The 22,541-nt window shown below is 37.2% G+C and overlaps 4 protein-coding genes and 1 pseudogene across 5 annotated transcripts; 2 read left to right on the top strand and 3 right to left on the bottom strand.

Annotated features, from left to right (window-relative positions):
• Positions 1-2,425: 2,425 nt before the first annotated feature.
• On the bottom strand, positions 2,426-7,075 carry LOC111807714 (pentatricopeptide repeat-containing protein At1g06710, mitochondrial). Of its 2 annotated transcripts, XM_023693556.1 has the most exons (4): positions 4,006-7,075; positions 3,536-3,853; positions 2,799-2,903; positions 2,426-2,707 (listed from the first exon to the last, which is right to left on the bottom strand). In XM_023693556.1, exons 1-2 carry the CDS (start codon positions 7,015-7,017, stop codon positions 3,818-3,820), a joined length of 3,048 nt encoding a protein of 1,015 aa, XP_023549324.1. In that variant the 5' UTR covers positions 7,018-7,075; the 3' UTR covers positions 2,426-2,707; positions 2,799-2,903; positions 3,536-3,817. The 2 variants fall into 2 exon arrangements, with proteins under 2 accessions (XP_023549324.1, XP_023549325.1); XM_023693557.1 differs by lacking the exons at positions 2,426-2,707; positions 2,799-2,903 and adding an exon at positions 2,925-3,059.
• A 4,546-nt stretch (positions 7,076-11,621) lies between these two features.
• On the bottom strand, positions 11,622-11,733 carry LOC111807843 (annotated as a pseudogene).
• A 585-nt stretch (positions 11,734-12,318) lies between these two features.
• LOC111806915 (solute carrier family 35 member F1-like) lies at positions 12,319-16,033 on the top strand. Its single transcript, XM_023692438.1, has 11 exons — positions 12,319-12,783; positions 12,966-13,060; positions 13,917-13,974; positions 14,106-14,300; positions 14,386-14,462; positions 14,558-14,640; positions 14,726-14,777; positions 14,850-14,918; positions 14,996-15,082; positions 15,161-15,222; positions 15,753-16,033. The coding sequence occupies exons 1-11, from the start codon at positions 12,666-12,668 to the stop codon at positions 15,874-15,876; spliced, it is 1,020 nt and encodes a 339-aa protein (XP_023548206.1). The 5' UTR covers positions 12,319-12,665; the 3' UTR covers positions 15,877-16,033.
• A 151-nt stretch (positions 16,034-16,184) lies between these two features.
• Positions 16,185-17,046, bottom strand: LOC111806916 (histone H3.2-like). Its single transcript, XM_023692439.1, has one exon. It carries the CDS (start codon positions 16,964-16,966, stop codon positions 16,556-16,558), a length of 411 nt encoding a protein of 136 aa, XP_023548207.1. The 5' UTR covers positions 16,967-17,046; the 3' UTR covers positions 16,185-16,555.
• Positions 17,047-20,369: 3,323 nt separating this feature from the next.
• LOC111807317 (protein WHAT'S THIS FACTOR 1) lies at positions 20,370-22,426 on the top strand. The gene is made up of 3 exons (XM_023692986.1): positions 20,370-20,401; positions 20,528-20,588; positions 20,917-22,426. The coding sequence occupies exon 3, from the start codon at positions 20,990-20,992 to the stop codon at positions 22,262-22,264; it is 1,275 nt and encodes a 424-aa protein (XP_023548754.1). The 5' UTR covers positions 20,370-20,401; positions 20,528-20,588; positions 20,917-20,989; the 3' UTR covers positions 22,265-22,426.
• Positions 22,427-22,541: the final 115 nt, after the last annotated feature.

Genomic DNA, 22,541 nt, shown 5'->3' with positions numbered 1-22,541 from the left:
GAGCGTCAGTCCGTCTTTGTGTTCAAGTCATTTGTATTTTGTTTTGCAATTGTATCTCAAACCCATTTTTCCTTTTTTGTAATAAATTCAAATAATATCATCTTATAATTGGATTCCATTTTGTATTTTATTTCGGTATTGTTGTCTTTATTTCAATTTAAATTTTATCGAGTTTTTATCTTACGTTTTATTTTACTTCTATTTTTATTTGTTTTGACATTCATCTTTTTAATCACGGTCCGAAATTCAAAACCTAAAAAGTTGAGTCGTGTATTCAAATGATAGCGAAGTAGACTTTGTGGAAGAATAGGAAATTCAACCTCGTTGGAGAAGAGAAGATTAAATATCTACTCGAACTTTCTCTAACTTTATCTCAAAAGTAGGGTTGTTTAAACTGTGAATTTTTGTTTAATTATAAATAAATCAAAGATGATCCAAGCTTCCATCCAGGTTTAATATGACTATTCTTCACTTAGATCTGATCAGTTGTGTATAAAAGGAAAAACATTTTTGGACCCTAAACCCGAAACCCTAAACCCTAAACCCTAAACCCTAAGCATGAGTAACGAGTAGTGTTAGGTTTTCTTTGTTTGCATGCATTTCCATTCTAAAGTTATTTTTAAAGGGTACTCCGAGTATATTTTACTCAACCCAATCCATATGAATTGAGTTGGATTATGAACTTATTTGGATCGGGTTTGATTCAAATAAATGAAAATTTATGATTTGGGTTACTTAATGGGCTCCCAAAAGCTAGATTGAGTTGAACCGAACAATTTGAATTTATTGTTAATTTTTTTATAAAAATACATGCATGTAATTATTTTATTTTTATTTAATTTCATAATTTTATACAATTGTCTTATTTATTTATTTTAGAAGTGTAGCATAAGAAAATGGTTTGACATTTTAGTTCTCATCAATTTGCAATAAAACTATTAAAGCATTAAAAGCCAAAAAAATGGGATCCTTGTCTTCAAAACAAACAAAGTTATATGACATTTCAAACACGCAACCAATGTCTATGTCGTGAGTAGTAAGTCAAATGTGTCACTAAGCTACAAATATTCAAACAATCCTCTAGTAGTTTGCTAGATTGTAACCTCGGTACGCATAGTATAGACCTCCCGAAGAGAACGGAACTTGATGGCTAGTATAGTCAAATACTTTGTTTTCTCAAAAATAGGCTTACAATCAAGATACCATCGATTAAGGTATGATTGTTATGATTTTATTGCGATGTCTCGTGGACTCTCCTATGCTCGTAGTTTCAATGGATATCATGAACTTGGTCTCGAGAATTTTCTAATCTCGTTTGTTATGGGTTTATAAACATTATATTGTTGTATTCTAACACTAAGAAGCAACATGAAGAACACCCTAGAGAAGTGATTGATGGATGTAAAGCCACGAGCAAAGATGGGGTATTACAAAAAGATGTGTGTAAAGTGTCGTGGTCATGTTTATTCAATGCGTGTTGTTTGTGGCTGCGTGTTGGATGTCCTAGACATGCTAGTCTCAGACATGTTGTTCATGGCCGCATGTCCATTCCAAACCTTTTTTACTTACTTTCATGTTAGATAGATCTTTACGGTTCTTGTTGTATCAATACGATGGCGTCTAATCGATCACCATAATTACATCTACACCTACCAAGACTACAATGCCCTAAAGTGTAATAGAAGGGGATGAGATTAGTTGTCAATTTTTCATGTCTTGGGTTATATGCTATCAAAGTCGTGGTGGTTGCTTATTCAATTTTAGCTTATAACATTGATTTCTTTCAAATTGTTTTCATTGCATTTCCCCGCTCACGTTCTCTAACAACATTTCTTTCAAACGTGACTCAAGACTCGATCATACCTCAAGCTTGTCCGCAAAGTCCGACTTTCGTACAGCTGACTTGTTCGCCATGTTAGAACAGGTGTTGCACAATCACTATCTCGCTACCACAAGAGTGCAATTGTGACATAACAAACGTGTACTTTGATACTACAAATGATCATCTCACCCGACCAAACTCCCTCAATGCATACATCATAGCAAGAGTGTACAACCTAAGCCCACTGCTAGTAGATATTATCTTGTTTTCTCTTTCGAGTTTCCCCTCAAGGTTTTTAAAACACATACGCTAGGGAGAGGTTTCCACACACTTATAAAAAATGGTCCGCTCTGTGGGATCTCACAATCCACCCCTTCGGGGCCTAGTGTCCTCGCAGGCACTCGTTTCCCTCTCCAATCGATTTGGGATCTCACAAATAGTGACCCATCACCATCTCTACTACCACTTACATTCTAAACGTCTTACTCCTCAAACAATTCTCATTGTCATGCTAATAATAAAATGTTGATGATAATCGTTAAATCTTGATATGATAGCTCCTAGGCTGAAACTAACACGTTACAAACAATTCCAACGACAGCATACTCTAAAACTAAGGGATTTGATTATTAATCAGAATCTCAATTTTGTTGTACACACCGACTCTGTATGCCTATTTGTATTATTAGCCTTAGATTAATTTTGGCTTTTCAAATATATGAAACTCCTATGAATCAATCAGTGAATAAGAAGAAAAGTGAGAAAAACAGGGCATAGATCTTATCTTCCAACATGATTCTACAAATAAAGGAGCAGAGCAAATCCTCTGTTCTTCTATTTTGCCTCCTCCAGATTTTCTTTCAGAATGGCCCTTTGAATCACAACCTGAAAGCACACACAAACATAGATATATAGATATCATTCATTTATCAACAAAAACTGCTCCAGGAGGGGAAAGAAACAACATAAAATTGACCTTTCAACGTAGGGCTCAGGGGGGAAACCAACTGCAGAAAATCAGCAACAGCTCCAATGCGCACAAGCTCATCATCCTGTTCGCAGTTCAATTCCTTCAAATAATCTGAAGACAGAATGGGGGGAATGTTACCAACTTACTTACCAACAATTCAAGGCTGCTCAACAATATAAAGAACAAAAATTGGCATACTGACTCGATGCCATGACTCGTGACAGAAGTATAATGCTGAGGGCAGCTACAATCTTATATTGCCATGTTCTGTTTTTCATTTGGTGCAGAACTAAATCATGAACACTCCTAGCAGCCATAATTACAACACAAGTGGAACATTGAACCAATAAAATAACAAAACGCATACTGAATGCCACAGATCATAGAACATCTACGAACCCCTAATCACAGAAATAAATTCTAGTACCGAGTTCCAAGCGCAAGGAGGAGATTAAGTCCTATTTTGATACTTAAACTTGTATGCTTATTTCATTTTGGAATTTTCGATCTTTCAGTTTTAGCGCCTGAACTCCGCCAAGCCACTTCCATTCGTAGTTTCTTGAGTTGAATCGGGTTGAGGGACGTAGAAAGGACTAAAATCAAATATTTAAAAGTATAGTGATCAAAATAAAATAAGAATAAAACTTTAGATGCCAAAATGGTATTCAAACCTAAGCAAATGGATGGTATAATGTTAGGAACCACTCATAGAAGAAAATTCAATCAGAAATATGTATTCTTACCCCTTCTCCTAAGTCCGGACCCCGAATAACGCAAAGCTACAGATTTCCGTCCAACTTCTTCCGACTCACAGGCAATATCAGAGGAATCAAATCTGTCCATAGCTGCAATAGTTCTTCATGGGTCGCATAACTTCAAGGGTTTTCTTGAGTGCATGGTAGAACCCTCCAAAATGGTTGCCACTGCTGAATTATTGAGCACACTCTCGGAGGCATTCATATAATCCACGGGCAGAGAACCAAAGAAAAAAAAGAAAAAAGAAAGATACAGCTGCACAAATCTCTTCAAGATGCATCTTCTCGTTGCAACCAATTGATATCCTGCTATATGAAAATATTTTTTGTGTTGAGGTCGTGAGGTTCGAACTTTTGACCGTATATGCCTAAACTAGCTAGAAGAAACTATTTGAACAACACAACAACAGAAACACATTTTAAAAGTTAAAAGAAATCAGAGTGGTCAAGACACATACCATTTGACATATGCTATCTGACAACTGGAGTGCTTCTTCCCACCTGCTAACCTTGACGAGCCCCATAATAAGGTCGACAAATGTACCAAGATCTGGAATAACACCCTGTCTTATCATATCATTATATAACTCGAACGCCTGATCAATCTTCATTGCCTTAGAAAAGCTGTAAATCAAAGTTGTGTACATATTTTTCTTAGCAGCCATAGACATTGAAGCTGATATAACCTCTTTGTGGAGCTCCAGTGCTACTTCCAGTCTTCCTGCCTTAACAAAGTTATCAATCAAAACCCTGTACAGCAGAATAATTGGGGTAGCATCATTCTTTTCCACTTCCTCTAAGAGCCCGAGAGAGAGAATGAACTCCCGGTTATAGCCTTCAACAACCTTACAGTAGCTCGATACATGTTTCGGCCAGTATGTTTGTTTCATTTCATCCAAAAGTGCATAGGCCTCATCTAAACGGCCAGAAGCACAGCAATGGTTGATCAACACGGTGTAGGTGACAAAATTCGGAGAACAGCCTTTCGAGCTCATTTCCCTGAAAAGCTCGAGGCATTTGTCAACTTTACCAGCTTTCCCAAAGCCATCAATCATTGCAGTGTAGGTCACAACATTTGGTTTACATCCCTTCTCTTCCATCATCAACATAAGTTTATAAGCTTCATCTGTCTTTGCCACTTTACAAAGTCCATCAATCATCTCTGTGTAGATAACAACATTAGGAGCACAAGAATTCTCTAACATTTTGGACAACACTTTCAATACGAGATCTAGACGCTTATCCTTGAACAATCTATCGATAAGAGAGCTATAAGTATAGACATTAGGGTTATACCCACGCTCTACCATCTTAACAAACACCTCTTGGGCTTCATCCAACTTTGCAGCCTTACAAAAGCCATCAATAAGTGCATCATATACAATGTTGTTTGGTTCACAGCCTTCCGAAAACATCGTTTCCAATAAGTCACACGCATCTTTGACTTTATGAGCCTTGCATAAACCATCCACCAAAGCTCCATACGTAACAACATTAGGCTTTTCAGACACGTTATTTTCTGTTTTAAAATACATATCGACATCGGGAATGTCTGCATCACCTCTCATTCTTGCATAAATCTGGCAAGCTTTTTCTATATTCCCTGATTTACTATACCCATCAATTAAAGCTGTATATGTAATAACATTAGGAATACAACCCTTGGCTATCATTACCTCAAAAAGTTCATTAGCGACCGAAACCTTCTTAGCCTTAAGATATGCATGGATGAGGGTTGTATAAGTCACCACGGTAGGTTCACAGCCATCTCTTACCATTTCGTCTAGCCAATTGTGAGCTTGTTGAATGAGGCCAGCTTTCGAAAAACAATCAATTAAAATTGTGTATGTATAAACATCAGGAACCATACCAGCCCCTTTCATTTCTTTAAATAGCAAAAAGGCATTTTCTACCCTTGAGGCATTACACATAAAACCTATCACTTCAGAATATGTAGATGTATCAGGAATGAAACCATTACCCATCATTTCATGGATTACTTTATATGCTTCCTCGAATTTCCCAAAGCCGCAAAGGCATCGAGCAAAGCTTACAATATTGACCTTATTTAGAACAGTTCCGGAAGAACACATCTCGTTGTACGCTTTCTCAGCCAACTCAAATGTAATTGGCCCAGGTAATTCTTTACCGTTACAAATACCGCCAATGAAGATATTGTAAACCACATAGCCAGGTTTGCATTCACATTTTTCCATTTTCTTAAGCAACTTATAAGCATACGAAAAATCGCCTGATTTGCAATAAGCATGAACAAGAGAATTAAATATCGTATAAGTCGGGAAACAGCCTTCTGCAATCATCATGCTTAGAATTCTCTTACATCGACCCAACTGTTTTTTATTCAAACAGCCACAAAGCAAGATCTTATAAGTCTGAGCATTAGGGATGCAAGAACTCGACCGCATCCTGTTCAAAAAATCCATAGCTTCTTCAAAAAACGAAGCGTCGCACAGTCCAGATATCATCTTCGTATAAAGAATCGTATTAGGGACAAAATCTTCTTTCTCAATTAACGAGAGGGCCTCTCTCCATTTTCCCACTTTGCAGAGAGCTTGGGCAAAAAGACCAAGAGTAAACTCATCCATATTGAATCCTAACTCTGACATTTCTCTATGAACCAAATAAGCAGTGTCCAACTTATCTGCTCTAAGAAAGACTTGAATTAAAGCATTATAAGTTAACCGGGTAGGCTTGTATCCAAAGTCCTTAAGCCTCCCGAGCTCTTCCAATGCTACATTCCAAAACCCATTCCGACAACACTTCCTAATCAACACATTAAGCAACTTCCCAAGCACCTCTTTGTCATCATCCTTAATTTCCCGAAGAAACTTCTCGGGTACTCGATCATAGCTACCACATTCATAAACATCTAACAACGCATTGTACACTGACGCAGTATGATTGTAACCAATTTGTCGACCAGCCCATAAAAAGAATTTGACACACAATTCAGGATTTCTCAAAAGACCCAAAATCTCAACCACCAAATCCGGATTCAAATTCTGCCTAAACCGCCTAAGTAATCTTTGGGTTTTGTCCCCGAACCCATCATCAGTATTACGAATTGTATCTAATATCGAAATGGCATCGTTTGAAATGTTACCAGACTTGAGCGTCGGCTCTGAAGAAGGCGAGTCGGCATGAGAATCCAATAACGAATCACGCAGCAAAGAGAGTTCTGGGGCCGAAAAGCATTCGGCACGCGAACCCTCAGACGGAAGCGACTCGTCCGGATCAACCAATCCTTGGAGATCGTCCGGAGAAGTGGAGAAGTGGGCAATGGAGGAGGAAGGCGTTGGGCGATATAGAGTGATGTTAGCGAGGGCAGCTCTGAAAGAATCAGAGTATACCGGAAATGGGTGAAAGGAGAAGATGGGGTTGGATCTAATTGGGGATGAAATTAAGGAGAGTGAGAGAAAGTGGAGGGATTTGAGCCCCCTTCTGCTCATTACGCGCAGCGGAGAACTTGGAAATGAGATAGTAGGCCGCTGGGGTTTTTGGAGGGTTTATTCAGGAGAAGAAAATCAGAACGCCAAAAAACGGAAAAACTATAATCATGGTGGAAGGCTACCAGTTTTTTTTTAGATAAAATATATTCAAAAGTTTACACACAAACACAAATCAATCTATAATTATTCATATAATTATCAATAAAAAAAAAGAACAAGCTAAAATGGTAACATATTAACCTAGTTCAACATCATAAGACTAAAAACAGCTAAATACAGACATTTCTTGTAACATAATTAACATAGGTCATAAAACTATAAAACTACAGCTAAATACCAAATTTTTTGAGAATTGATTAAACTATAAAAATATAAGAATAGATCATGAAATTAAATAACTAATATAAATAATTAGGTATATAACAAAAATAAAAATACTAATACAACTAAATAATATAAAAGAAATTAAACAAAATAATAATAATAAAAATGTATATTGTACAATTCAGGCGTGAGTGTCCTTAGAGAAGGCACCGTACCACTCTAATAAATCTATTAATACAAAACAAAAAAAAATTATATAATTTATATATTTTTATTTGGCTTAAGTTAACTCGAAGGTTTTATCCACGAATCCAAAACCGAATTGATTCAGTTCGGATTCAGGAAAATGAACCCAACCCTACTCGAAATTAATCCAACCCAACCCAACTCTTATAGTTCGGGTTGGGTTGGTGAAAGTTGTCGGGTTGTCGGGTAACTTTTATTTGTTAAACTAAAAAGAAATTTAAAAATACTTCTTATTGTTACCCTTTTTATTTTTTTTTTAATTTCAAAAATATTTAAAAGTTTTGTTAGTGTCATTTCAAAAATAATTAATTGTTATCAAAAATAAATTTTAGTAAATAAGTAATTCCTTTATTTAATAATTTATTTTGACAACATATTCGATATATATATTTAAAAAATTATTACTGATTTATTATATCTAAATAATTATTTTATTTAGTTTAGGTTTACAAAAATAAATAAACATGTTTAATTTTGCATTACCATAATCATGCGAACATCTTTACGGTGTCAAAATCAATCTATCACATGCCGCATTTAACTAAACCAGTTATTATTTTTAAATAATATACCTACGGTGATGGTATATTTGCTTAAGGACCATAAAAGTATGTTGGGCCTAGATCGTAGGTCAATCTACATAACCTAAAAACTTAGGGCTTTAATATCAACTATAACGCCCCTAATTCTCTTGCCCTAACTTAGTGACGTCAACACATGCATGCTTTAAATAATTTAAGCGGCGAAAATTCATAATTAAATATTTAATACGAAGAAATTTTAAATAAAATAGTTTTTTTAACATGAAATATGAAGCAACCACCTATCAACCACAAATGAAAATTGATGCATACTGCCCTATCTTGACTTCCATGGTCATTCCAGTATTCACTGTCATACGTGTATTTGAGCTTTACTTTTACTTGAAAAATATAAGTAACCGCAGTATTAGGGTTAGTAATGCAATCATACACATAACGTGATGTGACCTATCCTTAAAAACTGTAACATGGTCTTTGATTCTTTCCAGTTTTGGGTAGGGTTGGATGTGTAGTACTTCCCCACACGTGACCCACACACGCACACATGGACCAACAGACAGGCTCGTATACAAGCCCCCTGGACCTGACTTGATCGGGCACAACGCATTGCATGTCACCGGATGCCACAGAAAAGGAAAGCCCCACATGATATCATGGCGAACATAAATATTGAAGATACGCATTCGTACTAACATAACTTAACAAGAAAGTATCTCGATAAACATGACATACATACATGCATGAGATCCTCATGAATTACATTCATAGTATTGATACTCAGGGCGAGGCGCAGGTCTTAGGTCGACGTGTGGATTAGGTTTCTATGTTCGATCTGGGCTTGGGTCTCGAGCGGTGGGTTGTTGGGCCATGGATATTGCAATGGCATGACCTACTCAAAACAGAAACCAAAAGCTAAAATCCAACCTTACTGTTCGTCTTCCTCGCCTGATAGGTACCGAGAATGAGAGCTTCGATTTTCCTTCATCTCCAACGACACGTTTTGTGTCTGATTCCACTACCCACGGCAACCGAGAAGGTTCTAGTGGTCTACTACCTCCACTACAATGTTGAAGTTACCTCAGAAAGGAAAGATTCACGTCGTGTGTGAGATTCGCCGATGGTTCACGTGAATGGCTTGTCGTGGAAGTTGGTGGCCAAAGTTGTCTCGTGGCCGTCGATCGAAGAGAGAGAGAAAGTTGGGGATTGAGAAAGAGGAAGAAGAAGGGGGGAGAAGAAAGAATTTGATCTTTTTACTTATCTAATAATAATACCTAAAAAACAAGAAATTCTCGGGATAAGTAACCCTACTATTTGAGTCAAAAAATACAATCACATGCGATACGGTGGGACTTATCCTTTCATCAAAATATTATGGCATTGGCTCCGCTTTCTAGTCCGGCAGGGTTGGATGTGTAGTACTTCAAACCCACGACTCATGCACGCGCACGTGGACCCACTAGGAAGACTTGTATAAGTATCTCTAGGCCTAGCTCGAGCACACACTCATACAACCAAACACCATGAAGGGAAATGGTTCACATAGTATCATGACGAACATAAATATCGTAAGGTATGCATCCATATTAATCATAACGGGAAAGTGTTCCAATGCATGTGATAGATATAAATGAATGAGGTCCCCATATCTTAAGATCATAATATAAGTTTATGATACAAGTAATGTCTCCATTCATTCGTAACATAATGATCCTATGAAGCATGCATACATAATGCAAGATTCCTCAACGTGGCATAAACATATTGTAGCATAACTTATAACATGATATAGCTTAACATAGTCTAACACAGCATAGCATAGCATAACGTAACATGGTAGGTCATGACATAATATAACATAACACAGTATGACATATGTCAAACAATCATAGTCATGACACGTGTAGGGGCCATGAGGCACGTGTCATCATACGTCATACGGTTCGTCCAACCAAGCCAACGGTGAAGTCATTTACTTAATTGGCCTAAGTCGAAATCACTAATTTGTTCCTCGAAGTCTAACTCAACCTACATGGGTCCACGACATTGGGTTAGAATATATTAACGAGCTGAATTCATCTAAAGATACCGAATAATCCTATTTTTTTAGTTCAAATAATTTAAAACGAACGAACATGGGTTGTACTAACTCCAAAATGGTAGAAAAGGTCCCAAAAATTCAATTTGAGCCATCTAAGCCGAAGAAATTGAGCCAAAGCTGACAAGTGAGCTGCGAAGCCAAGAAGCCACATGTTTGGAGAGTCGGATGGGAGTGAGTTGAGGCGCTAGAGTTGACTTGAGTCGACGCACAAATCACGAACCAAATGGTAGTTCAACCGTGGATCGTGAACCAGGCGTCAAGTTGAGGCATGGGTTGTCGAGTCATGATTCGAGTTGGATCGTCTCGAGTTTTGGATTGGGTAAGTAGTTTGAGGCTCTAGGTCGAATATAGGGTCAATAGGTCAATTTGGGTTTTGGACCGCGGGTTTGGGCTGGCATGATGATGGGTTGAACGCATGAAGGTTACAACCCGAACCAACGAAATATGACAGAAAAGGAAGAGTTAAGAATTTCAACTTATCCCAATTAGTTTTTTCTACATCGATCTCTGTTTTACCAACCAAATCTACCGAACATTTGAGTATTCTCAAATTGATCAACTTTTAGTCAAAGGAATAATTATTTATAATAAAATGGAATTTAAAAAAGTGACTTCAATTTAAGTAGTCTACGAGAAATCGATCTCTCTTTTACCCACCAAATCTACAGAACATTGAGAAGTTGGTGAATATTCTCAAATTGATCAACTTTTAGTCGAAGGAATAATTATTTACGATAAAATGGAATTTGAGAAAGTGACGTCAATTTAAGTAGTATATGAGAAGTCGATCTCTCTTTTACCTTTTGTGTACCTTTCAACGAGTAATCATATCACATATATTTCTTGCATAAGTCCAATCGTAGCCATTAAAAGTATCAATTTTTCGTATGTAGTATGATTGACGCTCTACGAGGCCATCTTCAAATTAAATCATTAATTCGACCAAACAATGTTGATACTATTCCTTCTCAAAAGGCTAATATACACATTGTGCGGCTAATACCCCAACTTTTGGCATGATATGCGCCGTTGCGCTGCGCCTTCAACTATCTCCCCCACTCATAGTGTCCAAAAGAGTGATGTATTTCATTAATGTATTTTTAGATCGACCGATAACAGATATTGTCCTCTCTTTGGGCTTTCCCTTTCGGGTTTCCCCTCAAGGCTTTAAAACGCGTCTGTTAGGGGAAGGTTTCCACACCCTTATAAAGGGTGATTTGTTCTCCTCCCCAATCAATGTGGGACATCACAATCCACCCCCCTTCGGGACCCAGCGTCCTCGCTGGCACTCGTTCCTTTATCCAATCGATGTGGAACCGCCCCCAAATCCACCCCCCTTTGGGGCCTAGCATCCTTACTAGCACACCGCCTCATGTCTACCCCCCTTCGATGACTGGCTCTGATACCATTTCTCGATTTGTGCGTGTCATCCTTGCGCAGGGGCCATGCTAATCTTCTCTGTATCGTTCCAATTTTATCAGATGTCCCCGTAATATTTATAATTACAGTCATTTTGAGACTATATAAAGTTACGTAGGTTATTTTTGTAAAAGAGATTTGAAAAATGTAGTAAACAGATCTTGTGCTTTCTTTTTAGCCAATGAATTACTTATATATTTAGCCTCAAAATTTTGAATTTTTTTTCCAATTTTGGAACTAAAAATAAATTTGGTTATTAAAAAAAAATAGATATTTGAAAAACAAAACTAAAAATTAAAAAAATGAAATAGTTATCAAAACTATACTAAAATAATTATATAAACAAATAAAATATCAATTATCATTCCGAAAGTTATCGGTTTATGTCGAGTTTTCACCCAACAAAAAAAAAATAATAAATAAATAAATAAGAATCAATATTTGAAATTTTGATGCGCTTTCACGGGACCATTAGAATCAAAAGTCAAAAACGGAAATCGGATCCATTAATATTTGTCGCCAAATTCCAAAAATTCAATTCCCACTTCTGAATTGCAACCCTTTTCGTCCCGTCGCTTCCAATTCTTGAATTATTAAGTTCTTCCATCTCATACCCAATTGTGTTCGTAACGTCTATATATATATATATATATATATATATACAGAGTGGAGTTAAAGAACCAAAATTCCCTTTTCCTTTTCCTTTTCCATCTACAGCTCCCAAAATCAGCATAAATTCTAGAATTCAGATGCTCATTCGCATTCAAACGCCGGTAATCACTCGTGTTCATATTGCCAACTCTTCTCATCTCTCGATTTCCACGCCGCATCTGTTGTTGTTTACCGAATTCTATTCTGTTCCTTCTTTCTCAGTACTTCAAATCCTTGGATTCCGAATGAGAACTGCATCGATTGTTCTTCAGTTGGGTCTGTAATCGGTTCTTCAATCTGGATTCCTGTTCTCTGGATTGTGCGATTTATCTGTTCTAATCTTGTTTGAGCGTCGAAACGAGACGATAATGAGGAGTTTCAAGGATTTTTGCACGAAGAAGACTCTAATCGGTCTTGGGTTGGGACAATTTTTGTCTCTTCTTATCACTTCCACTGGATTTGCATCCTCTGAACTCGCTAAAAGAGGTGCATTCTTCGTGTTTTTCTGCATCTTGTTCTTGTTTATGGTTTTTTTAATTGAATTTGCATGTGCTATTTTGAGTTGGGAATATGAGGATTCAATGTATTGTAATTACTTTTGGTTTAAACTTCATGTACTTTAGCTTAATCGTTTTGATTTAGTGGTAACACTTAATCCTATTGTGCAGGAATTAATGCACCAACATCACAGTCCTTTATAAACTACGTCCTTTTGGCTATTGTCTATGGAAGTATAGTACTCTATCGTAGAAAGGCACTCAAGGTGATTGTAATACTTGTTTATTTGATATCTTTTAAACTGATTGAATGAGTACCCCTTGAAATTTGATGGTTGATGGAGTAAGAAGTTAAGCAATTGAATGTTTGTCATGTTGTTGATGAAGTTTTTCAGGCGATCTAGCCTCACTTCCTACACAACTACCTTGTTTAGTTAGATGGCTAAAGGTGGCTGTTACTGTGCCATAATGATTTAGTTGCTGAATTAGAGATGTGAAGTGTTGTGAGATCTTATGTCTGTTGGAGAGGGGAACGAAACATTCTTTTAAGAGTGTGGAAACCTCTCCTTAGTAGCTGGGTCCCGACGGGTGGATTGCGAGATCCCACATTGGTTGGAGAGAGGAACGAAACATTCTTTATATCATAGCAGTTGGGACTCGAAGAGGGTGGATTGTGAGATCCAACATCGGTTGGAGAGGAGAACGAAACATTCTTTGTAAAGGTGTGGAAACCTCTTCCTAGTAGCTGAGCCCCGAGGAGGGTGGATTGTGAAATCCCACATCGGTTGAAGAGGAGAACGAAACATTCTTTATAAGGGTGTGGAAGCCTCTCTCTAGCAGCTGGGTCCCGGGGGGTGGATTGTGAGATCCCACATCAATTGGAGAGGAGAACGAAACATTCTTTATAAAGGTGTGGAAACCTCTCTCTAGCAAACGCGTTTTAAAAACCTTGAGGGGAAGCTCGAAAGGGAAAGTCTAAAGACGACAATATCTACTAGTAATGGACTTTGGCGGTTACAAGTGTGGTGTGATCTTACTCATAATTGTTGAACTTGGCTTGATAATAGAAATTTCTATTGCATGCGTGAATTTCTTACTTGTCTCCTTTTCTAAATCTTTCAGGCAAAATGGTACTTCTACATACCTTTAGGATTGGTAGATGTAGAAGCCAACTACCTTGGTATGGATAATTTTATATCTTTGAGAAATATACAAACAAAGCTTTATAAACATGATGAAACTAAGAACCTTCTGGTTTGTAGCTTCATAAAACTATGCCTAAATGTTTGATAATTTGAAACTGAGATGCAGTTGTGAAGGCATATCAATACACATCTTTAACAAGCGTGATGCTGCTGGATTGTTGGACAATCCCTTGTGTGATGCTGCTCACCTGGATATTCCTAAAAACAAAATACAGATTCAGGAAGATAGGCGGTGTTGTCGTGTGTGTCGCTGGCCTCGTCATGGTTATCTTTTCTGATGTTCATGCTGGCGACCGAGCTGGTAACGACACAAGCCCCTTTATGCCCTCTACCCCCCCAAATTGATATTTGCTTGTATTCACGTGCACCAATAATATGAGTTGCAGGAGGAAGCAGCCCACTTAAAGGGGATGCTCTTGTTATAGCTGGTGCTACCCTTTATGCTGTTACCAATGTCAGCGAGGTAAGGCTGCAACTATGCACTAGCATTTACCTTTTTACCTTACAATTACTCTGATGAACACTTTGTAAATGTCAAAATTTCACTGTCTGGTGAAGGAATTTCTGGTGAAGAATGCTGACAGAGTTGAGCTAATGGCGATGTTGGGTAGCTTCGGTGCCATCATCAGTGCTATCCAAATGTAACCTTAGATTTATGTCTGTCTCAATTGTTTCTGAAACTCGCATTTTTCGCTGTTCTTATGTTTCCCTTGATGGTTTCTTTAGAAGCATAATCGAGCGCAAGGAGTTACGATCCATTCGATGGACTGCAGAAGCAGTAAGCTCTCTGTCTCTTAATCTCTCCTAGAATTTGATACTCCAATGTGTAGCAAATTGTTTGTTGTTTCAGGCCATTCCTTTTGCTGGATTCTCTGTGGCTATGTTTTTTTTCTACTCGCTTGTCCCTGTATTACTTCAGGTATGTTGCTATTGATGAACACATATTGAATGAACTGTGAAGTTGCAATTTGGTTCTGAACGTATATACTTTCACAGATCAGTGGATCCACAATGTTGAACCTGTCCTTACTCACCTCGGACATGTGGTCTGTTGTGATTCGTGTCGTCGCGTATCATGAGAAGGTCTGTGATCACTTGGTTTTTTGTGTTCATGTGTCGTATTGGGTGTTTTGTATGTCTAAATCGAGTCGGTTTCTGCAGGTTGATTGGCTTTACTATTTGGCCTTTGCTGCTGTTATCATTGGACTCATTACTTATTCAGTGTATGTTATCTCTATCATTCTGCATTCTTTTACATTTCCTGGAAAGTGCTCACTAGGGAAGTTTTATTGTAGTGTTCTTAGATGGATGATTGCCTGCATGATGGTTACTGATGAATTTCTTATATTTCGGGTCGTGTTAGATGTATATTGTAATATAATATTAGAATCACCATCTTAGCCACTACAATAATGTAACGGATCAACCTACTACTAGTAGATATTGTCTTATTTGAGCTTTCTCTCAAGATTTTTAAAATGTGTTTGTTAGGGAAAGATTTTCACACCCTTATAAAGAATGTTTCGTTCTACTCCTCAACTGATGTGGGATCTCACAAATAATGTATTTTATTGTCCTTTCTTTCATGTAAGTGATCATTGCTTGAGCGATTTTTGACCGATGCTACGTAAACCATTATTGCATTTGCCCTTGAGGATTGAGAATCGTATTTGTAGTTTTTACACTTGTAAAAGGTACTGTAATTCATGGTTATGTTGCTCTTTCCTACCTGAACTCGAATCTCTAAATGCAGGGGTGAGAGAGAAGAAGAAGATCGACGTCGAACTAATGTTGATGTAGAAGCCGAGCATGACAAACGTCCATACAAGGAATGTCCACCGGAAAACCGGGTACTAGGAACAGCAGGTAGCAGTTAGAAGATGAGAGGGTAGAAAAAATGAAAATCTTAGGAGAAATAAGTAGTGTGGTTCCTAGGATGGATTAGAAAAGAAGTATTTAGAGTTATACTGATTTTTTGTTGGCCTTTTGAAGGCTCTCATCCTCCAATAATAAAATACAAAAGTTTTGAAATAAGTTAATCTACTTTAACTCATTTTGATTCGTAACTCTCAAACCAAGCTAAGATCTCAATTTTATACCCACTGGGTATAAATTGTTGAATGTAATTGAAGATCACAACAAGCATCTCGTTGGAAATCGAATGCAGACACCACTATGGCAAAACTCAGATCAACTAGTACGTTCAAGCTATTGCAATAGACATTTAGACCACTGAGCATGTAATAACTAGATTACATAATTAGGATGTGAGCAAGGCTCAATGTGGTCAGGTAGAAGATAATCTTCTGAAGTTTTCTAGATTTTGAGCATCATAAGTTTTGACAATTATTGATCCCATCTTGGTAGGAGCAACAAAAACCCACAGAAACCAAAAGAGAGAAAATCCTCAATTTGATCTTAGAGAGAAAATCCTCAATTTGATCTTAGAGAGAAAATCCACAGAAGCAAAAGCAAAACAGATACAGACTAACTAAACGTGGATTCTACATTTCAAATTCTCCCACATACACCATTAATCGAAAACTTCACAGCTCTCTAAGCTCTCTCACCTCTAATCCGCCTGGCCAATTGAATATCCTTGGGCATAATCGTGACTCTCTTAGCATGAATCGCACACAGGTTAGTATCTTCGAACAATCCGACGAGGTAAGCCTCCGCCGCCTCCTGCAGCGCCGCAACGGCGCTACTCTGGAATCGGAGATCGGTCTTGAAATCCTGAGCGATTTCTCTGACCAGCCGCTGGAACGGAAGCTTTCGGATAAGAAGCTCGGTGCTCTTCTGATACTTCCTGATCTCCCTCAGTGCAACAGTCCCTGGACGAAATCTGTGCGGCTTCTTAACTCCTCCGGTCGCCGGAGCCGATTTCCGAGCAGCCTTCATCGCCAATTGCTTGCGAGGAGCCTTACCGCCGGTGGACTTTCGGGCTGTTTGCTTTGTGCGAGCCATTGACGCGTCGTAGGAGATTAAACTTCTTAGAGAAAACGTAAATGTGAATGATATTTTGATGCTGAAGGTTGGGAGAGACGAGTATTTATAGGAGACTACGAGGAGTATGGAGGGTGATTTTGGACGGTCGATTGGAGTTTGTATTGACGGTTGAGATCTGTTTTAGAATCAATCACGCGGATCGCGATCCAGACTTTTGGCGGACGAAAATTTGGGAGGGGGGAACCAAAACTACAAAAATGATTTGTTTTGGCGCCATGGTTTTTTTTGGGATTTTTTTTTTTTTTTTTTTAAAGTTACATTTTAAATTATAAATTGTATGAATATTTAGATAATTATTTAGTCATTAAATATTCATTTAAAATCTCTTAAATCAAATTATTTTTCTTCTTAAATATTATTAAAATAAAAAATATATATATAATTATTTGTAAATAAGTATAGAAATAATATAGTAAAAAAAAAAAAATCAAACGTCCAACCAATAAATTAAAATGTAATGACTCATGCTCAGGATTTAGCACTTGATGGCTCGGTATTCTCCTCGTGACATGGTCACATGACCTACTACTTACTTCTTAAGAGTAAAGACTATCCCCACAAACCAACCCGAGTGCTTCTAACATGTTTTGTCATCACACACATGCATCTCAGAAAAATTATAGGAAGTCACCTAACATAGAATTGTTCCAGCTAAAGCAGGTTTAAAACCATAGAATTCCTATGATAGAGCCATTGAAAAGAAAGGTATACCTTATTGGTGTAAATAGTGACTTTCAATTCTTTTGAGCCTTTATTATTCATTCTATCCTCATGATCACTCTAATTCATATGTAATCTCGGTTGTTTCATATACCCCTCCTTTACTCAAGTGTCACATGCCCCCATGCTTAAGATTTAGAATCCATATTCGACACTTGATGGTCTCGACATTCTCTTGCATCCCTTACGACATTGTTACATTACCTACTCCTCACTTTTAAAGACCGAAGACTATCCCCACAGACCCACACAGTTCCTTCCAACATGATTTGTCTTCACTCACAGTATCCCAAGAAAATTTATAGGAGCTCATCCAACATAGAATTGCTCCAGTTAAAGAACACTTAACCATATAGTTCTTATAATTGAGCCACTGAAAAAGAAATGTCTACCTAATTGGTATAAGTACGGACTTTCAATTCTTTTGAGCTTTTCTTAATCATCTTATCCTTAAGAACACTCTCATTTGAATAAAAAATTTCCCAATATATACAAACAAACAAAATTACATAGACATGTCATATTAGGATTTATATTAGGGCTCCTAATTAATTATTTAGGGTTAATAATAATTTTGATTATTTTACTCACAATTTAATTTTGTCCTCGGTATGAAAATTTTATTAGTGTAATTCGAAACATTATATAGTCGACATATAGGAGTATCATGTTTAAATAATAACCTAAATGGTTTATAGTATATGTATAAGGTTGGGTGCATTTACTTGATATCACTGCTGCTACGATCCATTTGTTACAAATAATTTGATTCAAATCGTTCATGTAAAGACATATGAGTGGAAATATCTTAAATAATGAGTTTGTATAAGACTGAACTACAAAATATTTAATCTCGTCTTATAAATCCGTTAAATAAAAATATTAATATTTTATAGAATGATCGTATGCGCAACATTTTGAGGACTTGATCAAATAGAGAGGTAGTAATATAATTTCACGAGATGGAATTCAATCGAGTAGATAAGTCGTTTCAAGTCTTTGACCTTATGTTCGGGTCAAAGCAAGAAAGACTTGATCAAAGAGATTCAATCATTAGAAGAAGGAAGTAGATTAAAGACCCGTCGTAACTTTCTCCATATTTTTTTTTCAAGTAAGTTTGCTTAACCTTTTTGTTTTCTTAAATTCTAAATAAAATCAAAGTTGATTCCAAGACTTTAATTCCGCGAATGAAACGCTCATTCCCAACCTACTCCGAATGGGACGAAGAATTTCCATTTACAAACGTCAATTATAATTATAATACATACATAATTGTAATAAAAAAAGCAAGTAAAAAATGGTTTGGAATGGGTATGTGGGCGCAAGCAACTCCTCCTGGACCAAGCATGTTCGTGACATCCTCTCCCACTTAATTGGTTGATGTCCCAACCAATAATGAAGATTGCAGCTCACTTCAGGTCTTTAGACACGTTTCTAGCTGATCTTAGCAAAAAGGAGTCTTTTCGAGTTTACCAGAACCTCTTATACCTATTTGATTTGTCAACTGGTTGCATCTTCTCAATCAAGATCTCTCTAGGATTCTTCATCATGGTAGGTGCCTCGTTCATCATGGGTCATGTCACCTTGCTGTGTTTGGTGCCTCGTTGATTGGGATTGTAGGGTTTTACTTACATGGACAACATGGTTAGTTCTCATCCATGAAAACTTGATTAAAACATTCTTTTCGATATGGAGTTCTCGTGGCTTGTGTTTTCGATTGACCCATTTCTTCAACCGTTTGGATGTTTTTTCCTAAGTTAGCATGAGCTACTTGGTAGTTTGTCACTACAATTTGGTGAAGTTGTTGGCTTGGAGCCTCTTTCTAACATACCGGTGTTAATTAACATGAACTTTTGTGGGTCTAACGAACTTGGAGTTCAACAAGACATTAGCTACTTACAAAGCTCATTAGCTTGAGTTGAGTTGTACGACACATATTTCTAATGGGCGGTCTTACCCCTATAATAAATTAATATCGTGATTTATCCCTTTAGGTAGACATAAACCCTTAGTCTAACTTTTTGGCCCCATGTGACAGTATTTCCTAGAATCCGCTGAATTTCTATTGGAATTGGCTCACTCCAACTTTCATCTTCAACCATGGAGACGACAACGAGAGTGGGTTCATTATGGGTATGCCTTGTTTCAGTTGTAGAGATATCCAAGGGGCAGAGCGGGGACGGGGAAGCCTTCCCCGTCTCCATCCCTGCCACCTATTTCACTCTCCATGTTCGCGAAATCTCTTTTTATTTTTACTCGAATCAGAGAAGGAATTTCTACCAATAATTTTTCTTCCTCTATTATTATTTTTTGAAAAAGAATTATTTAAAGTTTTCATTTTTCAATATAATCTTTATTTAAAAGATTATAAAAAAATCTTAATAAATCAATATATTTTATAAGCAAATATATATATATATATATATTCTATCCACATAATTTCTAAAATTATATTTATATTAAATGGGTAGGTGGAAAATTAGCTGATTATTTATTTATTAGTTTTGATAAATCAAAATCAATTAATTAAAGATATTCTTAGGTTCATGAACGAGTAAGAACTGTTGTTTATAGAATTTTAAAGATCGGATTAGAGTGATAATTCAAAATTCAAATCTCTAATCTATTGATCCATGATACATCGTTTATGCAACGGAGTAATGCTCGTGTTAGGTTAGCATAAAATGTATTATGCAATAATCAATTTAATTTATAAGTTTATATTAATCGTAATTGAAAGGTTAAAATAACATTTTTTTATTTTTATAACCCGTCTTATTTTAGTCTCTGCTTACACAGATTCAGCGGTGGAAATGGGTGTTGCGGCTCCAGCAATTTGACTTCTAATCACGCTTCTACCGTAAGTTTTGATCCTTCTTCCAATTTTAAGTGCAAGATTGTTCATGTTGTTCATATGAATTGCCTGAAGGAAAGGGGTTTGGAACTAGTAAGTTCATATCTCACACGTCGCAAGGTATGCCGAACAAGTGTTCGACGAAATGCCCAACTGATCTGGATTCTTGAAACATCGGGAACTAACCTACTTTAAACCTCAACTTGTGGTGCAATCAGTACCCAATACGTTAACATTCCAATTTTTTTTTTACTATTTGTGGCTCTGGCCATGAATATTTTTGGCGTTGGTGGAATTTGTGACTTGATTTTGAGTGTTTTGTATGATCTATTAGGTGGGTGTGATCGATTTTTTAACAAAATATTTGAAGTTGCTGGAATTCATTTGTTGCTGATGAATGGTGGAAGATGGTGAGTTGGTTGTTTAGCAGGGTTAAGTTCTGTGGTTTCCCGTGTAAAAACCAGAGAGGATCGAATTTAAATCACCTGCAAAGTCGTTATCTGGTGAACATAAAACTGAAATGGGTGAAAGATAAAGACTTAGATTCTGTAGTGAGTGCTGAGAAGGACCTCAAGGCTGTTTGCTTTCTTGTATCCATAATCTCTTCAAGTCTTGAACAATGCGTACCGATCTACCGTCTGCGTCGCCATCGTCGGCAGCTTGGTCTTCCGGATGATGTCAAGATGTCTACCTTTATTAGGAGATACCCTTCTATCTTTCATGAGTCACATATTCGTGACAGTGCAGGCACTCCTGTGCCATCTTTTGGCTTAACTTCAGAGGCTAGGGAACTTTATGAGGAAGAAATCGTTGTCGTTCGACAATGTTGGACGGATATTCGATCTAGGCTTTGCAGATTGCTAATGCTCACGAGTGGTACGACACTTCCTTTACAGACAATTGACCAGTTGAGATGGGACATGGGGCTGCCATATGATTATCGGAACTCTTTCGTTCCATATAACCATGACTTGTTTTCATTTGTCCAGCTCCGTGATGATCGAGTTGGGTTGAAACTTCTATCCTGGGATGATGATCTTGCTGTTTCTGAACTGCAGAAGAAAGCTGGTTCCCAACAGGTGGAAGAAGACGTAAGAAATGGCTGTTTGGCCTTTCCAATTGGATTCACAAGAGGTTTTGGATTGAGGAGAAAATGTATGGATTGGTTAAGAGAATGGCAGAAGCTTCCTTACACTTCTCCATATTGTGATGCCTCCCATTTGGATCCCCGTACCGATGTGTCCGAAAAGAGGATTGTCGGAGTCTTTCATGAACTTCTCCACCTTACCTTGCAAAAGAAAACCGAACGCAAGAACGTAAGCAACCTCCGCAAACCGTTCTCTATGCCTCAGAAGTTCACAAAAGTGTTTGAGCGTCATCCTGGTATCTTTTACATCTCTAAGAAGAATGACACACAGACTGTAATCCTTCGAGAAGCGTACGACGGTGACAAGCTTCTGCAGAAGCACCCTCTTGTTAGCATCAGGGAAAAATTTGCAAACACGTCGAGGAAAGGTCAACTAGATAGAAGTAGAGGTTTATACAAAAAAGAAGATCCATTTGGACATTTTCATCGTGATGAAGTAGATGAAGCTCGATATAGTTCCGAAGAAATGTCCGACTATAACTTGCTTTCGGAATATGATTCGGAATCAGATGACCCAATTGACAACAACTGCTGAAGAAGTTGCTATGATTCTACAGCCCCCTGGCATTCTTTTGATCAAACTCTTCAAAGTCTTGCAGTAACTTGCAACTTGCCCATCAACAAGGTTTGTGTTTATCGTAGAGTACTCTTCTATCTAATTTGTTCTTATTTCAATTGGTTTATATAGATGTAAAAGATAATTTAGTCAGTAATTTTGATTAAATCTTAGAGAGATGAGTCATTTAGTTTGTTTCGATCAGTTGTTTTAATTTCTCTGAATCTGATACTCCAAGCAAATAAGTCGAATCGAC

The sequence above is a fragment of the Cucurbita pepo genome, chromosome LG12, assembly GCF_002806865.2.
Source record: "Cucurbita pepo subsp. pepo cultivar mu-cu-16 chromosome LG12, ASM280686v2, whole genome shotgun sequence".
In the NCBI taxonomy this organism is placed as follows: Eukaryota; Viridiplantae; Streptophyta; class Magnoliopsida; order Cucurbitales; family Cucurbitaceae; genus Cucurbita; species Cucurbita pepo.
The sequence above is the reverse complement of the archived record's forward strand: the minus strand, read 5'-3'. Positions and strand labels throughout refer to the sequence as shown.

Coding starts and splice junctions, on each gene's coding strand:
- LOC111807317 (XM_023692986.1), top strand. CDS start 20,990: ATGGTGAGTTGGTTGTTTAGCAGGGTTAAGTTCTGTGGTTTCCCGTGT.
- LOC111806915 (XM_023692438.1), top strand. CDS start 12,666: ATGAGGAGTTTCAAGGATTTTTGCACGAAGAAGACTCTAATCGGTCTT. Junction 13,061..13,916: donor ATCGTAGAAAGGCACTCAAG/GTGATTGTAATA, acceptor TAAATCTTTCAG/GCAAAATGGTACTTCTACAT. Junction 14,301..14,385: donor TCATGCTGGCGACCGAGCTG/GTAACGACACAA, acceptor TATGAGTTGCAG/GAGGAAGCAGCCCACTTAAA.
- LOC111806916 (XM_023692439.1), bottom strand. CDS start 16,966: ATGGCTCGCACAAAGCAAACAGCCCGAAAGTCCACCGGCGGTAAGGCT.
- LOC111807714 (XM_023693556.1), bottom strand. CDS start 7,017: ATGAGCAGAAGGGGGCTCAAATCCCTCCACTTTCTCTCACTCTCCTTA. Junction 3,854..4,005: donor CAGATAGCATATGTCAAATG/GTATGTGTCTTG, acceptor TTCATATAGCAG/GATATCAATTGGTTGCAACG.